Below are 25,051 nucleotides of genomic sequence, written 5' to 3'. Positions count from 1 at the left end.
GGAGCATAGTCCCACAGCTACAGCTGGTCAAATTATGTCAATCTCAAAGAATCTATTACTGGAGTCAAAATATTTGATTTTCCATCTTAACTCCAGCAAGTCACTTAATCTCTAACCTTTAGTTTCATTTTTTGAAAACAAAGAGTTCAAACTAGATGGATTAAGAACCCTTCAAGTTTTATATATACATATATATGTGTGTGTGTATAAACACACACACACATATATACATATACAAGCCTATGAAAGTTCTACTGGAAAACTTATCCAATGAAAGCTTTTTCTGACTCAGCTCATCTATTAACACTTTTTTCAATAGTGTCTGATTTTTATGCAAATTTTAGGCAGTGGAAAGAATTGTTCATCTGGGGCTATCCTAATATAATTTAGTCATCATATATCCATATGGTGGAGGAAGTCTATTGCAGTGGGAAGGGAACACACATATTAAGTACCTACTGTGTACAGGGATTATGTTAACACAATCTTTAGAGGTATTCTCACATTTGATCCTCTCATTAAATCTTTAAGATAATTGGATGATATTATGACCCTCATTTTACAGCTGGGACAGACACATGTTAAATGACTTGCCCTGGGCCACAAAGCTAGGAAATATCTGAAGTTGGATTAGAACTCAGATCTTCCTGACTTTACTTCTAACCCTCTATCCATGAACCACCTCTCTACTCAGTGGCACAGTGGCTCAGTAGTTCAAATATTCAAAAAAAAAAAAGATCTGAAAAGGGGGAAAAAAAGAAGTAATAATGGTATGTCATTTAAGTCCAACTTTCCTCCACAGGATTCAAAGAATTTTGTGCTCATTTTCAAATTCTCTGTACAAAAGTAAGTATGGGTCATGTTTTCATTTAATGTGTCTTTGCACATTTTGGGAAATGATTTGTAGCTCTATATTTATAATTTTAAAATTACCCTATCATAATAAAACAAAATGTTCCCATACATGGAATTTATTATTATCATAGGATCTTTTAGGACATATTTTTAAATGCTATTACCCAGAGTTACACAATGAGAAATGCAACATGATGATAGACTGAAATAATCCAATTTGATTTTCTGATTACCTTTGATAGAGAAAAAGTTTTCTTATATCTTTCTACACAGGAAGGCAGGTATCTTCTTCCAAAAAGATTTGCTAGTACAAGTACTAAAGTTTCCATTACATCTTCTGAAAATACTTTTGGACCTGTTCAAAACATAAAGTGTACTTAAAAACTCAGAAAAGACTTAGTGATTTCCCCAGCACAGTGACCTCCCAGAATGAGAAATCTCTCCATATCTCCATCAACATGCTTTAACCTGTCTCTCTAATCTCTAGATAATTGCTAGGCAGGTGCCTTGGGAACACAGATTTGAAGTGAATTGACAAAAGAATACTGCCAGAAATCTTTACAGCATGCATCTGAACCCTGATCATCCAAATTCCACAGCTAGCCCTTATATTCATATAGCCTCTATAACTAGTAGAAAACTATTTTAAAGCTTCAACATACAAAATTCTAGAAAACATTTTGCTTATTGATTTTGTTTTTTTTAATCGAGAGCAATGTTTTCTTTCCTGGAGAGTGGTCCCTATAAGGAGACACCCTCTTCCCATGCAGATAGGCAAATGGCAAATATCAAATGCATTCTATCAAACTCTTCCAATGCATGTGTTCAAAATATTAAGGTTAAGATGAATTTAAAAGTTTTATGAGTTAAAGAATATACTTTGCCAGATGACTACTTACTGAATTTTAATACTTTCATAGTGAGTCATATATCTCTCAATAGACCTAAAAATAATTCATGTGACTTGTCATAATGTTTTGTTTTGTTTTTTTCTTGCAATAATAAAACCAAAGAACAGATCCCAATTCATTAAACTCATTAAGTTATGGTATTTTGTAGTTAATATTAAAACTTTGATCAATTCAACTCAAAGCTTTATTTTTTCTTTTTTTCTCCTAACTTTCTAGATGATCTTGTAGAAATTTCATTCTTAATTTAACTTTCAACAACTAGAAATACTTGACCATGTTATATACATATGAATCTTTTGATGACCTAATCAAAATTATAAATCTAATTTATTATTTTTATAAACTGCATTTGCACACAAACCTTAATTCTGAAAAATGTTTTTGTAAACTTTGTCTCCTACAGTGACTCTATGACATATGCAGGGAAGAAACAGGACAATTTAATGACAGCATTAGAGGCCTTAGACTCAGAAGAAAAGAAAGTTGAGGCCAATTTCTGTAACTTTCTAAAGACTACTGAAATGGCAAGGTTCCAAAAATGATAGACTGTAGGGCAAAAGTATAGATTTTGTTTTTAAAGATAAACCTGCTCCTTATAGTTTTTTTTTAGGTTTCTTTTTTTGCAAGGCAGATGGCATTAAGTGGCTTGCCCAAGGCCACACAGCTAGGTAATTATTAAGTGTCTAAGATCAGATTTGAACCCAGGTACTCCTGACTCCAGGGCCGGTGCTTTTATCCACTGCGCCACCTAGCTGCCCCATCCTTATAGTTTTAATAAGACTGATGTCAGTGGCCTCATATAGACATATGTTTGTGATTTTATAAAAAAAAAAAATCTACTCAAGAACACTGGGATTGGGAGACCAAAAGAACTGGATTCAAGTCCCAGCCTTTCCACTTACTACCTATATGGCCTCAAGTAATGACTTATGCTCTTTGATCTTAATTTCTTCATCTATAAAGTATAGGGTACAAGGACGTGGATTGGATAATTTCTAAGATCCCCCAAAATCTAAATCTATGATAGAAATGAAACTGATAGTTATAAAATATTGCAAATGCTTTACTATGAGAGAAATTACAATCCTTTGAGAGAAATAAAGGTTATTTGCTTCAAAAGGTGAGCAATAGAGGAAAGATGGCATTAGAAAGTATTAGCTTACCCTTCTGATTCATTGGCTGACATAATTTATGAAATAATCCTTTTTCAAGAAAGCTGACCAAAACAAAGTTTGAAGGTTCATAGTAGTGCAAATGGACCACAAGTCCAGAAAATCCCCTGGGAATACATTCCTGATCCAGATAGCCCTAGAAATTGTATTTTATAAATTCAATTTGGACTTGTAATAAAAACTGCTAAAAGAAGTTTGATATCTCAAATAACACCTTGAAAGTAATATTAATATAAGATAATTTTGGTTCTTTTTTAGAACTAATTTTTTTGACCAACTTATTTAATTAGGATGAGATTATATCCTACCTCTCTGAACAGAAACTGCAAAGAAAAAATGACATATACTTTCAGCATTTGTTTCACCTTTGGTTGATCAAAGGACATCATTGAATGTTGCAATACAGATAATGCCTAGGTAAAGTTAAAAATAAAGAAAAAAATATTCGTTTTTTAAAAATATAATGCACAAAAACATTTGCATTCTTTCATCAATGATCATAAAACTATGTATCAAATAGAAGTAAAAGCATAATGATTTATAGACTGGTCAGTATAATGATCAATAACAATTGCAGAGGACTGATGATATTACCCACCTCTTATCAGAGAGTTGATGGTTAAGGGGAATAGAATGAAACATATATTTCTGAGACATGACCAATTTGTTTTACTTGCTTCTGCATATTTGTTTCAAGGTTTTTGTTTTTATTTTTAGTTATTTTTGTTTTTTTTCAGTGAGAGAGGGATAGAAAGGTGAAAAATCAAATCTATTTCATTGAAAAACATTAACCCAAAAATTCATAATAAGTTATGTCAAGGAAAATGAAATGTGAATAGAAAATAATACAAATGTTAAATATTACAAGAGGAAAGAATGATATATTGAAATACAAAATAAAGAATTTATCTTGACTATAATTATATTCAATTTTAATTTTTGTCTCAACTTACTAGAATTTATTCAATGAAAATTTATTTTAGATATATAGATACATATTACATAGTGTATATTTGAATATAAATATACACATATACATAATTATGCTATAGCTAGCTTAATAGCATATCTTTTTTTCTTTTATCACTGTGAATTCCAAAAGGGGGAAATTTTTCCACATCCTAAAATTGCTTATAGTTTAAGTTCATATTTTTTGAATAGGTCAGAGAAATAAACAATCATATAATGGTCATTGAACTCAATTTACTCATATTTTGAAATATATACATGTACACACACACAGACACACACACAGACACACACACACACACACACACACACACATATATATATCAAATACTGCTCTAAATCTATTTATATCACTACATGGATGGCAACTCACTTTACTGTCTGGCTTTAAAAATGCAGTTCTAATTATATAAACCCTAGTGAGTGATCAGATTTATGACTAAAAAACAAAATTAACATGGAAATTTTTACCTTTGCTTTAGCATCCTCCTTATCATTGGCTTTGGTTACCAAAAGAAGGAGCTCAAGACCAGAGAAATGCTCAGAGGGAACTGGCGTCTTAATCATGGAACATTGGATTTTAAAAGCCTCTGAACTTTAGGCAATGGAACATCATAGAAGAATACATTTCCTAAAAGATCCTCACCACGTCTTCCAGCCCGACCAGACATCTAAAAGGGGTATTCATGAAATATTTAAATATTATGTAAGCTAGATTTTGGCACCACATGTTGATAAGTTGCTAAAATTATTGCAAATTTTATCTGCAAAAGGCAGCATGCTATAATGGTTATTGTGTTCAGAGTAAAAAAAGACTTGGGCTTAACCATACCTTATGGTTCCATTCTCTTAATCACAATTTATAAATTAGCAATCCAAAAAGTTTTTAAAGTAAAAGTGAAACTAATAGATATTTGTCTATAAATACAAATAAAATGTCACTTCCCAGTTAAAGTACTTTGTACATTAAAAAACTGATATAAATTCAGATGGCAACGATGCATGACCAAATGTAAATATACTGTTATATGAAGAAAAAGCATTTTAAAAAAAATTTAAGTTATCAATAATTTGGTACTGATGTTTTCATAGAATCCAACAAATATACCTATTTAGGCATTGAATATTTATAGGATAATCTCTCATTTTGGAGACCCTAGGCTTTAAAATCTTTTTTGGATTGCTAATTTATAAATTACTACTAAGAAAATGGAACCACAAGGTGATTGTTATGGTTAAATATGGGATAAGCACACCCAGTTAAAGAATAGAGTGGTGAAATAAGAAGGGCAATATAAAAAAAATATAATTTGGGGAGGTAACAGAATTGAGATCACTTTGGCACCATGAACCCATAGGAGCTGGAGGAGCACTTGGGGGCAGGAGTTTGAGGTTTTCATTCTCTAAGACTATGACATCAGGGAGGTGATGCCATGACAAGCACATGAGTTGTAATTGAGTGAGGGGCTGCTGTACTAAGTCACCAACCTCACTTTCTTCTCCAGAGTTATCTGGATCCAGTGGCCAGACATGAATCAGAATGTGAGGCAATCAGGTTAAGGGACTTACCCAAGGTCACATGGCTAGCAAAAAAAAAACAGATGAACATTTATCTGAGACACTATAGGGTTCATTCATTAATGTATCTACATCATCCCAGAGTTATAAATAACATCTTTTGTTCTGATGCTCTTACTGCAAATGTTTGGAGTTTATCTGAGACATAAATCATGGGCACTTAGCAGAAGCTAGATTTCCTTATAATAAGGTCTAATTGACTTTCTTGATTTAGCCCATCTTTTAATTGGTTTATGAGGCATTTTGCAAGTAACCATTATGCTTCTTTAATTTATGGCTCTGTCTATAAGTGACTTCTAGGTTCTCCTTTAAAACTTTATTTTATTTATGAAATAACTAATATAGCTTTATAGTGACTACATATAGACTTATTTACTATGCTAATTAGAAAAGGTAGTGATGAGGGAACCAGAACAAGATGCAATTTTTTTTCTTTTCTTGCTGCAGACAGTACTTTTTTAAGGTTCCCTAACCGTTCAAGAAAAAAAAAGATTGAGATATTCATGATTTAAAGTATCAAAATCTTTAAAGATATCCATATTATGATCATATAGCATCCTTATTGATAATTCCAGAATGTATATAGGGAGGAAGCACAAGATTAAAGATACCTGTCTAAAATTTAAGGCATCCAGAAAGACAGAATCTTCTGTGAAGACAACAGATTTGCAAGGCATATTGATTCCCAGGGCAAGAGATCCAGTAGCTGTTACCACCTATAGAAAAATGAAATAAACACTTGCAAAAATAAATATGACATCATTTTCATTAGCTTTTCTCTATGCCTGGAATTCTCTCTTTTATCATTTTACTTTCCTAATTAAGCCTCAACTAAAATCCCCATATCCCCACATTTCCCTCTATTGAAGAGCTCCATTTATTCTGTTTACAGTTTATTTGCATGTAATCTGCATAGTGTTGCACCATTAGATTGTGAATTCTTTGAGACTGGAACTATTTTTTCTTCTTTCTATATTCAGTTCTTAGCATTGTTTGTTACACATAGTAAAGCTCAATAAATGTTTATTGACTGTTTATAAATATATACATTCCTTATGAAAAGCTCTATTCTGATGCTCCAGAGAGCAAGGAAAGTGGCTGTTGGCTCTTGGAGCATATGTTTATGAAATGCAAAGTTTGCCAGTTTCTGACAAACTAGAAACACACCAGGCAAAAGCCACTCAATATATTGTGTTTTGTTTCTCTGAGATTCAGTCTCTGCAACTGAAAAAAGTTTATCACTAAAGAGTCAAACAAAAAGGAATAAATGTTTTTGAACATTGCAATTCATGAAGATAATATACTAAAACAAAGGATGATTGGCATCTGGATCCATGAAAAAAATGAGTACCCAGTCCAATAGAATACTGTATCCATAAAGTATAAAGTAATGTCTAAATGTGTTTACATACACACATATGCATACATGCACAAACACACACAGAGATATACACATATGCATTGTCTATCAGAATAAAAAATAAAATTCATCATTGACAAGCCATATGAATGACATAGGACAAGGATACTTTATATTCATTAAGATTTTCTTTTGAAATAAATTTTATGTTTCATCTATTTGTAACTCTCTTTCTTTATATATATATATACTTTCATTCAAGCAATTTATTTGCCATCCCAATTTTGATACCATGTAAATAACATTAATCAATAATCATTAATCAATTAATCATTAATCAATTTTGAAATAGCCCAAATGAAAATTGGACCAAGTTTTTAATTAGGCATTAAACAATTACGTGTTGTATGAAAGACTGTACAATATTGCAAAGGAAAGAATCCCAAGAATTAAAATTTACCTCTCAAAAAGTGAATATTTGGGTTGGCTAGGTGCCACAGTGGATAGAGCACCAGCCCTGGAGTCAGGAGTACCTGAGTTCAAATCCAGCCTCAGATAATAATACCTAGCTGTGTGGCCTTGGGCAAGCTACTTAACACCATTTGCCTTGCAAAAAAAAAAAACCTTAAAAAATGAATAATTTATATATGTGCATAGTCTTTATAATTATAATTTATACAGGTACATAATTGACTGAAACTTTAAAAATGGATTTATTATATTATTCCTAAAATAACATCTCTTCTACTGTCTTAGAAATTACATATATGTATAGAGTCATGAGGATCTGAGTTCAAAATCAATCTCAGATACTTGACATTTATGAGTTGTGTGACCCTAGGTAAGTCACTGAACCCTGATTTCTGTGCATCTAGGACCATTTCCACTTGTCATGATTCTCATCTGGCCACAGAACTCAGATGACTCTGGAGGATGCTGGTGACTTAGCACAGCATCCCCTCACTCAAATCCAATTCCTGTACTTGTCATGGCATCAACTCCCTGATAGCATGTTCTTCTTGAGAACGAAGGACAAACATCATCATCATCATATTATACTATACTATATTATATGCTATCTGCATTATACTAAATAGCTTGCAGAAATTCCTACTCTTATGCTTCAATGCGACTTCAAGACAAATCAGAGTTCTTTAAGGCTATTCCATTAGAGCAAACATTTAGTCAAGATCTAATTTTTGCATCCAGTGACTGACACATAGTTGGTTTTAATAAATGTTTATTTACTTGTATTGATTAGTTAATTATAAATTATTCTGGCTTCATAATCAAATAAATCTTCATTTTGTCCAAGGACTGATTACATAATGCATATCCCCTTAAATATTATTTTAGAAAGATTTCTTGGCTTGCTTCCCATTGTAAAGGACTCTTCATTTTCCACTTTTGTGGCTTTGCATAGACTCATGCCCCTCATGCCTGAATTATTCTACCTGCCTCATGACTTCCTTTTAAAATCCCTAGTTCCCTGCAAAATTCTATTTAAGCTCTCTCTGATGCTTTCCTATACTCTTTCTTATATCCCTAGTTTTGGTGTTCTCATGTGATAAATTTCTTTCTATTTTTGTAGTGCATATTTTGTATTGACTTATTAATGTGTATGTTATTATTTCCCTCCTGTTAAATATAAGAGTCTTTAGGGGAGAGACTATTTTATTTTATTATATTCCCAGGACCAAGGATATAAAGGACCTGATATAAAAAAATTATTAATTAATAGATCCATGTTCATAGTATTATAGATTTAGAAGTATAAGGTGTTATAAAGATCATTCAATCCACTCTTCTTATTTTATATATAAGAAATTTGAAACACAGTAAGGTTTATACAGTTAGTGAGTATTTGAAGTAGAATTTCAATTCCAAATTTCAAATTCAGGGCTTTGTCCACTAAAGCAGGGATTATTTATTTTTTCAGTTTTTATCTTTGTATTTCAAGAATCTAATATAGTATTTGGATTATGAAATGCTAGTTAAATTTAATTGAATTGATTTATTTATGGTCGAGTGGAAAATTTGTGGAGGCAAGCATAATCTAGAATTCTTAGGATCAAAAAAGTTTTTGCTTAATTCTCCTTTGTCCCAGTACTTCAGAGAGTGAGATAAGGAACAACTCTTCCTAAAGAGAGTGATCGGACAAGAATTATTCTCCAATGTCTAGAAGACAGAAAGTGTGCAAGAATCAAAAAGAGTATTTTTACATTGGAGTATGGATAGGATACAAAAGAAAGGAAGAGTAGCAAAAGTACAGAAATCATAATCAAGAAGTTATATAAAAATAAAGAAAAAGATGACCTAATCTGATAATAAAAATAAAAGGATGGTAGATGGACAATCAATTTTCTCCAATTCTATCCTTGAAATATCAAAAGACAATCTCTAAGACAGTCTAACAAATTGACTGGAACTTCTGGGGTGAACTTTTGGGAGGAAATGAATGACAACAGTAAAGAAGAGGCTGGTATGGACAGATTGAAATTTCACTGTTGGAGGAGAACTGACAAATCAGTGAGATCACAGATCTGTATAACATAAATAAATGATATAAAGTAGGTGGTATACAATACATTCCATAAGTATTTCCATATTTACAGAGTTCTGAAAAAGAAGCTGGAGATGCAAGTATCTAAAGACTGATAATGATATTTAAATAACATTTGACTTATAATCAACAGTGACAACCAAAGAAAGAATCCTCCATGGTTTTTCACAAAGGAAAAGGAATGTCATCCTATCCCTGGAAATAGGAGTAAAACTACAGTCTCTCCTCTGAAGCATTTGCAAGACTTCAGTAACAAGTGCAAAAGAAACAGGGAAGAGAAAACTAGGGAATTTGCACTAATAATATTGTGACATTTTTCCCAGTATACTATTATCAAAGTTCCTTAAAACATAGCTCAGAGATGGCATCTAAATCTTTTTTTCTGGATCTCATTATACAGAAGTCAGAGTAGAGTTGAGGAGAAAAATTTTAAACTCAATACTACCTTTTTCACAGAGACTAGGAGAAGAGAGAGAATTTTCTCTTTCCTCTTCCACTTTTCCTAAATTCAATGGGAAGAATGAAATCATTGGGGAAATCATTTATTCATTTAGTGCTCAAGGAAAGATCAGGAATCAAGCTGTATTGGTAAAGGAAATTTCATCTCAAGAACTTCTCTACACTGATAACAACTAAAATCAGAATAAATGTCTGAGAAAGAGAAAAAAGAGAAGGGAAGGAAAAAGGAAAGAATGGAAGGCAAGGGAAGGAGATGGTTTTGGGGGTAATGGGAAGAAAATTCACCTATGCCCCATCCTGAAAAGCATCTCTACAATTTGTCTTTTTTTAATATTCCGTTGAACCATGATGATATCCAATACCATAATAGGCCAATGCTTTCACTTTAGCCTTATTTCTTGAATATCTAATTCTATGGAATATTTTCTCTAGAGTCTGAAAAGATAGAATAAAAATTTATACTGAATTCTTTAATTTAAACCATTCTTCAAACATCCATTAAGTGTCTGTTAAGAAATTTATCTTGTTAATAATTCTCAAACTTTGTAGAAAAATTATGCAGGATTTTACATTATTCTGCTATATTAAAATGGAAGAATAAGATGGAGAAAATGAATGCATATAGTACATATCACAGTAGAAAACACTTTTTTTTTAATTTGGCAAAGACAAGATAATTGAATAGTGTTTTAAGGTTGCAATATTTTTATATTTGCTATTCCATTTTACCCTCACAAACTTTTGAGATTAGTGTTATTATTCTCATTTTGCATATAAGGAAAGTAATTCTTAGAGCACTGAATGATTTTTCAGTATCATAAAGCTAGTGAGAGTCTGAAGTAGGATTTGAACTCAGGTCTTCTTGACTCTAAGGATTTGATCTATTCTCCCCCTGTCCTTTCAATATAAGGTATTTTCCTCTTTAATTTACAATGGTATGTTAAGGAGAGAAAGTGGCACCAGGTACCAGGGAGAGTATTTTATTATCAGAGCATATTATTTCTGTGTGCTGATTCTATACTAGTCAACAGTAGCCATCAGGTTCAAATAGATTATACATTGTTTAATTTAGAGTGATCACATCTTTCTCTCTTGGCTCAGAGGAATAAAAGTTAGCTCTTCCTTTGCTGTGCATTTCAATCTCTCTTTCCTGTTCCAGACCAGATGAATCCTCTTTTGCCTCTGATCTCTCCCGTTACATTGGTTCTTTTCCCTCAACCTAAAGCAAACTTGCCTTTGCTTTCCTAAGGTACCAGAGCATCTCATTGTTTTTATGTCATACATTGAAAAAGAATAATCTAATCTTGCTGCCTTCACTTTCTCAACTCTCCCCTCTTCCTCAGTCCTCTGCAATTTGGTCTACATCCTTGCTTCTCTACCGAAAGTGCTTTTGAAAATTCCTGAAGACAAAAGAAATCCCCTTTGATGTCTCTGTTGTACTAGAACAGTGGTACAACAGTGGTAGTGACCACTACCACTTTCTTAACAATATCACTCTCTTGACTTCCTTAATACTGAACGCTCTTTTTCTCTAGCTCTTTGACCACTCCATTAGCATCTTTCTAAATCTTTTTTTTCTTTTCTTTCTTCCTAAACATAGGTATTTCATAAAACTCTGTTCTCAGAAGTTCTTATTTGCTTCTGGAGCTATCCATTCACCTGTCTTCTCTCCTAAACCAACATTTCTCATAGTTGACTAGGTTAAAATGGCTTAAGCTGATAGATGGTTCACCAGGCTTTTGGCTTCAACATGTCCCAGACCAAACTATTTATCTTCTTCCCGCCAAAAAAATCCTCTTTATGACTTCCCTCTTCTGTCAATGGCATCATCATCTTCTCACTTCATTAGACCAGAAGCCTAGGAGTTATCTTTTTTCTTTTTGGTATTTCAACATTTTTATTTATTTTTTCATCTATATGCATGTGTATATTTTTAAGTTACAAAATTTCCTTCCACCCTCCCTTCCCAGTCCCCTCCCTTCAGCAGAAAACAGTCAGGTTCACATTATACATCCATATTTCAATAAATATGATTACAGGTTAGTAATTTTCAGTATGAGGAATTGGAATTAAGGAAAGAGATAAGAGATAATTTTTATAAAGTGCTCATCAGATTCTGAAGGGAATTTTTTGTTGTTTTATTTTGTTTTTCTTCCTCTGACTGGGGATAACATTTTCCATAGCTGGTCTAATATGGCTGTCCTAGCTCTCTGAACTACTGAGATGAGTTGTTTTCATCAAGGTTGATCTAAAAGTGCTCTTTTAAAAAAAATTATTTGTTTAAGGTAATGGGGTTAAAGTGATTTTCCCAAGATCAAACAGCTAAGCAATTATTAAGTGTCTGAGGCTGGATTTGAACTCAGGTTCTCCTGACTCTTGGGCCAGTGCTCTATCCACTCTGCCATCTAGCTGCCCCTGATCTAGGAGTGATCTTAACCTCCCAAATATCTTTCCATTTTTACTCCCCCTCTTTAACTCTTCCCTAATTTAAGTTCTCATTATCTCTCCTTGAGCTGTTGCAATTACTTCAAACAAGTCTCCATAACTCTAATTTCTTTTCTCCTTCAATCCAACTAAAACAATGATACCATATTGACCTTGCCAAAGCAGGGCTCTGATCATGTGAATGTAGTGCTTTAAAACCGCCATGACTGTAGCACTTAATCTACTTAATGTGTCACTGAAGACCCTCCAAATTTTTACCATGGTAATCCTTTCTAACTTGGATCCCCTTCATTTGTCCTAATTCAGTCAAAATGGACTTTTTTATCCTCTATGAATCTTCATGAATTTTGTTTCAACTTTTTCTCCTACTGGTCTCTCTTTGAAATACCTTTTCCCAAATCCCTATCCAGCCTATGTGAAACTTTTGTATCTTTTTTATAAATGTCTCTTTAGCCATCAAATTTCCTTTAATGTCCAGTCAAAAGCAAATATTCCATGTCCAATTCTCCCAAAGAGCACTTTCCTTGCAAATTTCCTGTCATATGTATCATACTCTTCTCTGTACTATTCCAATTTATACATAGCTTATCTCTCCCCAAATAATTAAATTACTTGAGAGAAGAAATTGTCTTATTCATCTTTGTATCTCTCATGAACTCTTCTTACCATATTGCCCAGTGCAGAGTAGTCATTCAATTAAAAACTTAAAGAATTTACTGAATAAGAAAATATAACTAAAAGAATGCAAAAGCATCTATTAAGTGCTTAAATACTGTACTAAAATCAAAAGTCTTTCTCACAAGGATTTCCCACTCTACTTGGTGGGAAGAACACAAGTCTATAACTTTAAAAAGAGAAAAGTTATACTAAAAGTTATACTAATTTATACTGTACTTACCTCATGATCCTTTGAATTGTAATCCAAATAAGAAAATTCAGCAGGAACTTCAATAAGCTTTCTGATTTTTTTCTTTATTTCTTCTTTTTGAGCAAGGTAAAGAGTAATTTTCTCAATTTTAATCCTTGAATATTTTTTCCTTAAAACTAAATAAAAGATATAATGAAGCAGATTTCACACATAGCATAATTCAATTCAACTAGCATTTACTGAATACTTAATTTGTGCAGGCACTTTATAGGCACTGTACAAAAATAAAATCATTCCTGCTCTCATGTAGATTACATCCTATGAGGGAAATATAAAGGACAGAGGGCATGAGGAAAACTTAATTAATGGTTAGGCTAATTCACAGTTCCATTATTTATGGGAATTTTTTGTTCTCTATATATCTATATATTGTGAGAGTTTGGTTTTTCATTTTTTCTTCCTCATTGGGGTGGGAATGGGAGAGGGGAAATAAATGCAATAAATGATTCAAAATTTTATTTTTGGAGAAAAAAGAGAAGAAAAATATTCATGTTAACTGGAATTGACTCTAAATATTGCCTTAAAGGGGTTGACAGCAGTCTTCAAGTGAAGGCTATAGGACCGTTTCTTGTGGATCTAGTAGACAGGAATATGACCACCATAAATTACCTTAGACAACTTTCAATACACTGCTAATTCTGTAATTTTATGATTCAGTAAATTTTGATTTAGAATGTATATATTTTTAGCTGTTGAAGGACCTTTTATCAACAAAAGCAGGGTTTTAAACTTTTGAATGGTTCTACCTAAGAAACCCAAAGGGATTCCATAAGTATTTTTAAATCTTCTCTTTTAAATGCCCTACTAAGCTATATATAATTTTATGACTTGTTTAAAAGCAGAAATTATATTCAAGGTTTTTTTAGTACTCTCATTGTGCCCATTTCATAGAAATCATTAAATAATTTCTTCATTCTGGCAACAGCAAAATGGAAGAATAAAAAGGAAGGAAATGTACAAGGAGCAAGGAGAATTGGAGTGGATTCTAGTTCTACTATTGAATGACATGTCATTGGACAGGGCCTCAAGAATATTGTTTATCAGATGAAAAACTGAAATAATCTCTTAAATTCCTTCATCTATGGTCTTCCATAAACTCTATAACACAAGACTCAATAACTCAAGGCATTTGAAATCCAAGAGTTATTTCATTTCTTCTCATTCAAAATTTACATGAAAATTATACTCACGCTGTAATATTTGCCCTTAAAGATCTTCTTGTGTTCCACAGTACCCTTCTCAATTTTTTTATCTCTCTTTTAGTATTTACATTTTGGCATATTTTTTGCTTGGTTCTCACGTTCTGAAGTACACAAGTAGCTGAGTTTTCTACCCTGTGAATGTTGAATCTAGATGGAGTAGAAAGGATATTTTGATATAACTCCATATCTAAAGGAGGACAATAAACTTGTATATTAGGCTATATTAGATATTGATTTATTGATATATACATGTCTAATGGAGTCAGTCAATAAATCTTTAATAAGCTTCTATAATATGACGGTTGCTATGCTAAGCAATGAGGGATACAAAAATAGGTAAAAAATAGTCCTTGTTCTTAGGTGCTTACATTCTAATGAAAAGATAATAAAAAGCAACTATTTCTATGTATGTATGCATGAGGATAGTTGTAAACATATGTCTATGATGAAATGGAGAAATTAATAGGAAAGATACAATAATTAAGAGAGTTTAGGAAAGATTTCTAATCAAAAATTGGGTTTTAGTTGGGCCCTGAAGGAAATCCAAGTCAGAATGCAGATATATAAGGAGGGGGAGCAATCTCATCATAAAGGATGGCAAGAAAAAATGCCCAGAGCCAAGAGAGGGAGTATTGTTCTGGAACAACAAGAAGCAATGGTTAGGGAATAAGAGATAAGAAGATTGGAAAGGAGAGTTATGAAGGCCTGTGAATGCAAGATAGAGGGTTTTTTTTGCCTTGTTTTGTTTTGCTTTTAAATTTGATCCTAGAGGCCATAGGGAGACACTTGAGTTTATTCAGTAGGAGCTTTGAGGAGTGATACCGTCAGAGTTGCATTTAAGAAAAATCACTTTGGCAGGATGGAGGGGATAATAGACTAGAGAGACACTCATAGCAGGCAGAATTACCAGTAGTCTATTGTTGTGATCCAATTGTGAGGTGAAAAGGATCATTCAGGGAGGGTGACAGTATAAGAAGGGGGAATGTTTAAGTTATATTACAAAGATGAAATCCATAGGTCTTGACAGCATATTGGATATGTATTGGGAACAGGGGAAGGTGAGTTGCCAGGGGGAGAGACAGTGAGAAGTCAAGGAATACATCTAGGATCCTTGGGGACTGTGAGGATGATAGTATCCTCGACAGTAATTTGGAAAAAGGTGGGGTATCAGTAGAAAGAAAATTATTTCAATTTTGAATATATTGAGGTGTCTATTGGACATCCAGTTCAAGATCTGAAAAGCAGTTTAGGATGTGCAACTGGAGGTTAACAGAAAAATTAAGAGAAGATAAATAATTTGAGAATCATTAGCACAGAGATGAGAATTAAGTCCATAGGAGCTAACGAGATTACCAAGTGAAATAGTATAGAAAGAGAAGAGAATAAGGCTTAGGAGAGAAGCCTATAGGACACTCACAGTTAGTGAGTATGATCATCAAAAGGGACTGAGAAGGAGTGGTCTGATAAGTAGGAAAAGAACCAGGATTGTTCTTCCAGCGTGAGACCACTGTGCATGCTAAATATTCTTGGAGCGACAGGTGAGAACTGAATGAATCAGATGGATATCAAAGGAAGATGAGCAGCACTGAGAAGGCTTTGACAAGCCCTCACCCCACAGGTGCTAGTAGTCCTCCCTGAACATCCATCAAATGTTAAAAGAGTGATGTAAAATGTTTGAAAACTATTTATCTTGAAGTATCACAGATAATAGTAATAATTTTCTGTGAATTGATATAGTAAAGACCCCTTAAAATATCCTCATCTGTGAAATACAGTCTTAAGATCTTACTGACCCTGCTAATAGATTAAAGTGATTAAGCTTGACAAAAGTGTGAGTATATTGCAATATATGGGCAATTGGACAAATATTTATTACTTTTAGATTTCAAGATCTAGTCTCATACCCAGAATATACTTAGATAATATAATTTTATTTGAGAACTAGAAATTGCAAAGAAGAGAGATTCAATTCATATCTTGACCTATTATACCTCACTTTCCTAAGAGTAATTTAATTTCTTAGTATATTATAAATAAAATTAGATAAGCAGTGTAGTACACCCACCTCTGTTTGCAGAGTACTTAAAACAGTGCCTTTCCCAAACCAAATATCAAGCACTATTTAAATGTTGACCACTGTGATTACTTCCTTTTCAGTGTTTCATCCTAGTCAATTATATACTAGGGTTTAGATGTGACTACTATAAATTAACTGTTTCCTTATATCCTATAATTTAAGAATCACTGTATTAGATCCCTCTCTGTCTCTGTCTAACTCTGTCTCTCTGTCTCTCTGTCTCTCTCTCTCTCTCTCTCTCTCTCTCTCTCTCTCTCTCTCTCTCTCTGTTTCTTCCTTCCTTCTCCCCCCCCCCCGTGCTCCCTGGATTCTACAGCTCTCTGTAGACACACAGAGAAAATTCTCAAGCACTTCAGTTCAAAGAAGTAGGGTCTCTCAGAGAGACAGAGAGAGAGATATCAAACTCCCTAGAGTCTTTTGACTAGGTCAAAAGTTCTAATACTCTACCAACCTCCATCTAGAATATTAGAGTAAGAAATTTTAGCAACAATGGCTTATAATATTAAATCCAGTATCCTTTCTGTTGACCTAACAATAACATTTGTGAAATTAAACTAATGGAGTCTTACATGCATTTTCTAGTAATGTTAGTGTCGGATTCATTTGTCTCATTTACAGTGAGATATATCTTCCCATTAGACTCTGTCACCACTGTTTCTCAGCCTAAAGGGATAGGTAGTAATATCCAAATATATGTTAGCTTTTTGCCAGTTGTACCCTTAATGAAATGTTGTTTTCATCAATCTCTCTCCAAATTCTAAGGATTGAAAGTATAGAAACCACTCGTGATAGAGTGAATGATTTTCTATATATAATAATTTGGAAATTATTTGATTAAATTGATGTTACCTGACTGGTTATATCTTTTTCATGTTTTAAATGCATGTTTATATTGTAGAACTTGATAACCTCAATACTGTTAGAAATTACTTCTGTTATAATTTGAACAATTAGATTATACATTTAGCTGTTAAAAAGTTCTTTGAAAGCTGATAAATATTTCATTAGGTGTAGACTATATCATTAGGATTGTAAAAGATCTCAGGTTGATTTATCTGAAATTTTTTGAGTCATGATCTGGGCAAGGTTATATTAGCTCTCTTAGTGATATTTATTATAAGATTATATAAAGAGTAAACCTGAAATATGAAACATGTATGGTATAAGAAATATAATATATATGTATATATATATGGTTTAAGAAATATACATATGGTAGAAGATTCTATAATGCTTTAGTCTGGGAATGATACAGAGGTTGGAAACTTGTCAACTTCTAGAATTTGAAGAATTACTTTTACACCTAATTAGTTTTACAAGATTGCTTACATTAAAAAAGTTTCACCCTCATTTATTTAGTTGTAATGAAGTCACATCACAACTTAGTAGAAAAGACTCCAAACAATCTTCCAGAAATTTATTCTCAAAAAGATATGATTAGTGACATTTTGTTATTTAAGTTTAAATCTTGTGTAACTGTAATTGATATTGCTCTGAGTTTGATTTCAGGTATGGCTATCAGAAATGTCATTGAGTTAATGACCTACAATGTAGTCAGTCTAATGAGAGAGAACTCCATACTGGAGTAGTTTACCCTCTTTTTACAGATGAGGAACTGAGGTAAACAGTGTTAAGCAACTTATCCAGGTTCCCATAGCTTGAAGCCAGCTTTGAACTCAAGATGTCTTTTTGACACCAGGTCTAACACTATGCCCACTTCATCACCTAATTATCCCATTATTTACTTTGAAGGGTTATTTAAAAACAATGTGTTAACATAAAAACATGTGTTAATAATATCTATACCATTTGAACATAGTTAATAACTGAGTATATTTTTATCATAAATGTCAGGTGTTACCTGATTATGTATGTATATATATATATATATATATATGTGTGTGTGTGTGTGTGTGTGTATGTTTATATATGTGTGTGTAAAATTTGGAATTAATTAGCATATTTACACATCTCATTCTAAATCTTTCAGCTATAGCTAGAATAAAGTGAGCATCTGTTAGATAAATTCATTTGTGTAGCCATTGAATCTAGACATAGAAGTTACCTGCTTGCAAGTGTTATTACCCAATTTTTTCACTCTCCTAATAGGAGGATTAAAAGTACAATTTTTTTGAGAAAGCACCAAGATCAGATGATTACGTATATATATTATTCAAAAGGGATATACCAAATTTGTCTATATCTAATAAAAAGTTCTAAAAATTGGGTCTAATATTTTATATTTAAAATTGTATTGATCACCTTATGGACAAACCAACAAACCAAGCAGTTTAAAGTGGTTAATTAGGTTCTGATTTCTCAGTTATTATTTAAATTTCTTAAAAAATATCTATATAACAATTTGCTAATACATAACAGGATAATAAAACTAAAAGCTTCCTCCTTTGTGGAACTTGATTACAAAGTGAAGAATGAAATGAACACCAGTCTTAAGAAGCTAAATGATAGAGAAATCAATGTCAATTTAGACAAAGTACTCTTAATCTTTGCTTACATATCTACTTTTTGACATAGGTAAATAATAACCAGAAGGTCTCTCTCTTCATGAATCATATTCTCATAGATATTTCTTAAGCTTCTTCCATCACTCAGTTTTGGGAAGTGTCCATAGTACATAATGAGTTCAGATAAAAATAGAAATAGCAGGCTTAATTGGATTAAAGCCATGAGTTTTGAGCTCTTTTTCATGACATGACCTAGTAATTGTCAAAGCAATATTTAAGTGGCTGTACTAACTATAAATAGTGAGATTAGTTTTTTCTTTCCATCTCTTAGATAACTCTAATATAAAGCCTGATCACAAATGTTAAAAAAAATTTTGAACAAAACTACTTGTGTTTCTACAAATGATATTATTTCCTTCTTTATTCATAATTTAAAGGACTTTAAATATATATATATATATAAAAGAGTTTAATAAATAAGTTATTATAATACTTACAAAAAAATATTGCAGGCAGTTTATTCATTTTTTTAGTATCTCAACAAAGTCTGCAAACTTAGATCGCTTTTGTCTTTCTGTACCTTCAAAGGTTTGAGGCTTAAGATAGTTCAATAACTGATTCACCTAAACAAAGTCATTGTAAATAAATACATAGATTATAGAATGTCAGTATTTTGTTGGGAAATTTTCCCCTAAATCTGAAACATGTGATCAGGTTTCTGTAATAATCTCATTTTATTTATAACACAATTTTCAGTAAGTTTAGTTACCTTTTCTCTGTCTAAATGAATCCAATTTATTATTTCTTCCTACTTTTTTGCATCTGTCTTAGTGATTACAACTTTGTTTTTAAAATAGGTGAATTCTTCAGGTTCAAAATCCTTGAAATTGGAAAGTTAAATACAAACTGGCCTTATTATTAATTCTTTAAAAGCATTGTGCCCCTACAATTTACAATATAAATCCATCAATTAGCTAAAATCCCTCAATAACCACCAGCTAATTGGTATGTTGTCCTTTTTGTTGACAATTCTGTTGTCAACTTAATGACTTAAGTAGCAATTATGACTAGAGTTAAAAGCATATTGTCTAAGAATAATAATCAGTTTTAGTGTGAGAAGATAAATGGGCCAACTAGTCATTTTATCAAGTTAAACAACTTTCTAATTTGCTGATCATTGCTTCCTTTCACATCTAATAATCTGAATGCATCAAATTCACTTGACCTCTGGAGGTTTATACCATCTTGGGAATTTAACCATCTCACCTCTGGAACATAACTCTAGGTTCTAATCTGTCATTACTGTTGTATTGTTGTGACACCCATTTCTAGCCAACCCCAGTCAATGCTTTATATTCCTCCCTAGTCTTTCCTGTCATCTGGACATCCGTGCACAGCATCCACCAGCAGCATTCCCCTGCTCTAGAACTACAGTAAAATCCAAAGTGCCATTGCTATTAGAAAGATTATGTCTGTAAATTCCCCTTTAGCTGTACTAGCCAACCCTCTAATTTTTCAAACCAAAACATCTCTCTTAGGTCACCATTTCTCTATGTATGACATAACCCTATTAAGATATGTTTTTTTTAAAAGGTCAGGACTCTTTTAATTTTGTATTTGTATACCCATTTCATAGTCTAATACTGTAAAATAGTAATGCTTAATAAATTCTTTTTCATTTCTTCATTCTCTAGCTGCATGCTACATATGTACCTGTGCTCTAGGCCATTCCTGCCAAATTTGCCTCATTGCATCATAGAGCTGTATGCTTTCTCTGGGAGAAAATCCTAGATCTGAAGGGATTCCAAAGTTCTCTATCTAAAAACAAGTTTTAAAAAACAGCATTAGTATACATTATATAGATTCATAGAAACAGATTTAAATATAACATTTATGTAGTACATCATTTTTACAAAGTCATTTTCACTTACGTGATTAACTGTTAGTGCAGCAAATGGGTGATAGTGGCTTATGACAAAGTCATCATTCTTTAGAGAACAAACATACTTTTCTAGATCATTGTATCTTTCCTTATACAGTACTGTAAATTTAAGAAACAAATTATGAATAAGACAATCTAATTTTCATAAGAATGATTATAACATTTCTGTTAACAATCATTGATGAACCTAGATATCCAATAGGTACACATGAATTTAATAAATATTTGATTCTTTCTTCTCTCTCTTGTAATCTTTGAATAATTTCATGTTTTAATGATCTTGTCTTTATGAATATTCAGATTCTTACTCTTTTGTGATTTAACATTCTTTAAAGGTAGATATGACTGGGGGCAGCTAGGTGGAGCCCTGGAGCCAGAAGGACCTGAGTTCAAATCCAACCTCAGACACTTAATAATCACCTAGCTGTGTGACCTTGGGCAAGTCACTTAACCCCCATTGCCTTGCCCCCCCAAAAAAGTAGATATGACTGAAGAATTCATCATCAATGGTGACCCTCATGATGAATCTCTCCTAACTGGTCCTGGTCTAAGTGATTCATGTGTTAAATCACTTTTAGTTGAAGTTTTTCCAGGTTGTTAGTACCTACCAGAATTTAAAATCCATTGTCATTCTGAAAGAGTCATCTCTATAAGATATGGTATCAAAGTAGGGCTTAAGTTGATAATATTTTACATTTGTATCATAATTTAAGGTCCACAAAGTCCCTGGTACCTAATTACCCTCTGAATTGGGTAGTCCCAGAATTATTATCTCCATTTCACAGGAGAGGAAACTGAGGCTCAGAGAGGTTAGATGACTTTACAAGGATCATATAGATAGAAAATATCAGAGCAGGATCATTTTGTTCATCACAAATTTTTTTCCTTCTATGATTCAGACTGTTTTCTTAGATATGTAGTTGCCAAGAAAAACAAGTTAACACCATTTTAGGAACAACTTAAAACAATTTTTTGTGGCAATGAAGGTGGTTGAACAACATTGAGTCCAATGTCCTTATCAACCTAGAAACTCAGAATTTAAAGTCAGAAGGCTTCTTAGTGATCATCTAGTCCAACACTTTCTTTTTTTCAGATAGAAAAACAAAGGCCTAAAGATATGACTTGCCCAATATCATACAACTTAAATTAACACATAAAATTTGAACTCTGGTACTTGGACTCCAAATACAGTATCTTCTCTATTATTTAATTTATGATATGATTTCTGTAATGTTAGAAAAAAGCAAAAAATTGTGACAAAAAGGCATGAATTATTTGTTTAGACATAATTTGAAACACCTAGGAAATAAGTTGTTTTCTTAATGAATGAGGGACCAAGAGAAAGAGAAATGGAATATTTAAAAGGAAATAATGTAAAGTTAATATAGGACCAGAAAGCCTTGAGGATAAACTATTCTACCTGAAACCATGACACTTTATGTAAAATGCACCTATATCTGAATGACAATCTGAAGATATTAAGTGTCTAGTTATAATTTATTACTTATTAACATATCCTGTTTTTTTCAAATTTTTCAACATTTTTACTTAGAGTTATAAGTTCCAATTTCTTATCTGTTTCTGCCTCCCTGAGATGGTATGCAATAAGATATAAGTTATAAATGTGCAATTATGTAAGACATTTCCATATTATTCATTTTGTACAAGAACACTTGAATAAAAGGAAAAATGAAAGAAAGAAAGTGAAAAACAGTATGCTTCAATTTGTAGCCAGTCTATATCAATTCTTTCTCTTGAGGTTTTTTCTGAAAGTGTCCTATTCTTTATTTCTTATAGTACAGTTACTATTCCATAGCAATCATATGCTTCAGCTTGCTTAGCCTTTCCCCAATTGATGGGCATCCTTTTGATTTCCAATTCTTTATTTTTTAGGTTTTTTCAAGGCAAATGGGATTAAGTGGCTTGCCCAAGGCCACACTGATAGGTAATTATAAGTGTCTGAGACCGGATTTGAACCCAGGTACTCCTGACTCCAGGGCCGGTGCTTTATCCACTGCGCCACCTAGCTGCCCCAATTTCCAATTCTTAACCTCTGCAAAAATCTACTATCAATATTTTTATATTAATAGGTCTTTTCCCCTTTTTTTGGATGTCTTTGGAATATAGACCTAGTAGTGGTATCAGTAGATCAAATGGTATGCCCAAAATTGGTAAGCTATTGGGCAAATGGTTGGATCAGTTCACAACCCCATCAGCAGTGTTTGAATGTACCACTTTTATTTTATCAGAGGCTTTTTCTATAGCTATTGAGACAATCATATGATGGTGATGCTATTGATTTCATCAAATATGTTCAAAGTCTTATTAATATTGAACTGGCACTACATTCCTAGTTTAAAACTCATCTGGTCAAAGTATATAATCCTGTGATATATATATATATATATATATATATATATATATATATATATATAGTAATCTCTTTCCTAGTGTGGTATGTAATATTTTTGCATCAATATTAATTAGAGAAATTGTTATGTAAATTTCTTTCTCTATTTTGATGCTTCCTGATTTGGGTACTAACACCGTATTTGTGTCATAAAAGGAATTTGGTATGGTACATTCAACTCCTTTTCAAAATAAATTCTATGTCTTTGGGATTAATTTGCTACCATATTTTCATCTAATTAGAAGTATTTCTCCTCATGTCCTAGAACTGTATCAGTCTCCAGAGAAGGGTTGGAGTCAAAGTGGATAGAAGAAATCATCAAATAAAAATCTCTGTATTTTGTGCCATACCTAGTCTAACTCTATGTGATTCCTTTTCAGTCCTTGGAAAGTTTTGCTTCTTTGTACTTTTCAAGGTGTTTTTAGAAGAGGGAGAATTTTCTGTTGTACTCTCAAAATTCTTCCAGTATCTTTTCACTAATGCTAACCACCTGTTCATAAAAAGGCAGAAAAAATATTGTGTTATAGGAGGGAAATGCCATATTGGTAAGAAAATGTCATGGTAATTGCTGTTAGGAAGAATTACAGTTTGTTAAAATTTGTTTAGCATTAGGTTCTAAGAATTAAGAAGCTTATTTTTACTTTATTGTTATAAGTGTGCTCATTAATCAAGATCAGACATGCATAGATGCAGACAAAATGGACATAACTGCAATCTTCAAATTGTGTCTTCATCAACATGATGATATCGTGGAGTTTAACAGTTTATTTCTGGAGATCATGGTGAATTTCAGTGATTTAATCTTTTGCTTCTGTGAGAACCTGTTGCAAATGTGAATTTGTACACCCAGGTATTGCACTCTTGTTTATGGGCTATGCTTTATGTGTAATGCTTTCTACAATAAATGAGAATATCCAAAATACAAATTCTCCTAGTTAAGACTCCTAAGAATCACAAATAATAAACTACAAACAAGAGAATAACTAATAAGAAAGGAAGCAATCATTCCAAACACTGATGAAAAGAAGTCACTGGTTGTTCATTGCCACTTTCTAGCTAACATTTCCATGTTGAGTATTCCTACTATTGCATATTGAGATAAAGAAGAAAGGGAATAATCATTTATTAAACACCTATTATGAGCCAAGCACTGTGCTAAGCATTTATAGATATTATCTGTTTTGATCCTCACTAATTCTAGGTGGCAAATGTTTTATCATGCTTATTTTATAGTTGAGACAACTTAGATAAGCTGAAGTTAAATGAGTTGCTCCAGGGTCACATAGCTATCTAGGTCTGGATATGAATATAGGGTAGCTAGCAGGGCACCGAGGTGGTATATTGTATGTAGTGCTGTGCCACAGAGTTTGGAAGACCTAAAATAAAATCTCACCTCAGACAATACCTTTGCATCCTTAGGTAAGTCACTTAATACCATTTACTTCCATTTCCTCAGCTGTAAAATGAGCAGGTGTTGAAGGCCAGCCCCTAGAAATTATTTATACATATGTTTGGTGACCTTTGTCACCAGAGATACACATGTATTCTTGCTCATTAAATGGATTTGTTGGATCAGCAGTGAACCTTGACCTAAGATATCTGTTGTGCCAAAGGTGTTTGAGAAGCTTTCTGATAAGGAAGTTTACAGATTTCAATGGATAAATATTGTAAATTTTATCAGGGAAGCTATGTAGCTGGGTTTCATCTGACCTGTC

At 32.5% G+C, this 25,051-nt stretch overlaps 1 protein-coding gene across 1 annotated transcript in view; it reads right to left on the bottom strand.

The window, feature by feature from the left end:
• The window catches only part of LOC141519164 (putative ATP-dependent RNA helicase DDX60), an 85,821-nt gene that overhangs the window by 6,955 nt on the left and 53,815 nt on the right, over positions 1–25,051 (bottom strand). The window contains 17 exon segments of the mRNA XM_074231562.1: positions 1,089–1,210; positions 2,930–3,074; positions 3,247–3,351; positions 4,379–4,431; positions 4,434–4,578; positions 6,097–6,201; positions 6,298–6,301; positions 10,153–10,196; positions 10,198–10,302; positions 13,211–13,349; positions 14,431–14,589; positions 19,478–19,511; positions 19,514–19,607; positions 19,754–19,864; positions 20,698–20,802; positions 20,916–21,025; positions 23,687–23,826. Coding sequence (XP_074087663.1) covers positions 1,089–1,210; positions 2,930–3,074; positions 3,247–3,351; positions 4,379–4,431; positions 4,434–4,578; positions 6,097–6,201; positions 6,298–6,301; positions 10,153–10,196; positions 10,198–10,302; positions 13,211–13,349; positions 14,431–14,589; positions 19,478–19,511; positions 19,514–19,607; positions 19,754–19,864; positions 20,698–20,802; positions 20,916–21,025; positions 23,687–23,826 — 1,720 coding nt within the window.

Source organism: Macrotis lagotis, chromosome 3 (genome assembly GCF_037893015.1).
Source record: "Macrotis lagotis isolate mMagLag1 chromosome 3, bilby.v1.9.chrom.fasta, whole genome shotgun sequence".
Taxonomy (NCBI): domain Eukaryota; kingdom Metazoa; phylum Chordata; class Mammalia; order Peramelemorphia; family Peramelidae; genus Macrotis; species Macrotis lagotis.
This window is presented reverse-complemented; position numbering and strand designations above follow the sequence as displayed.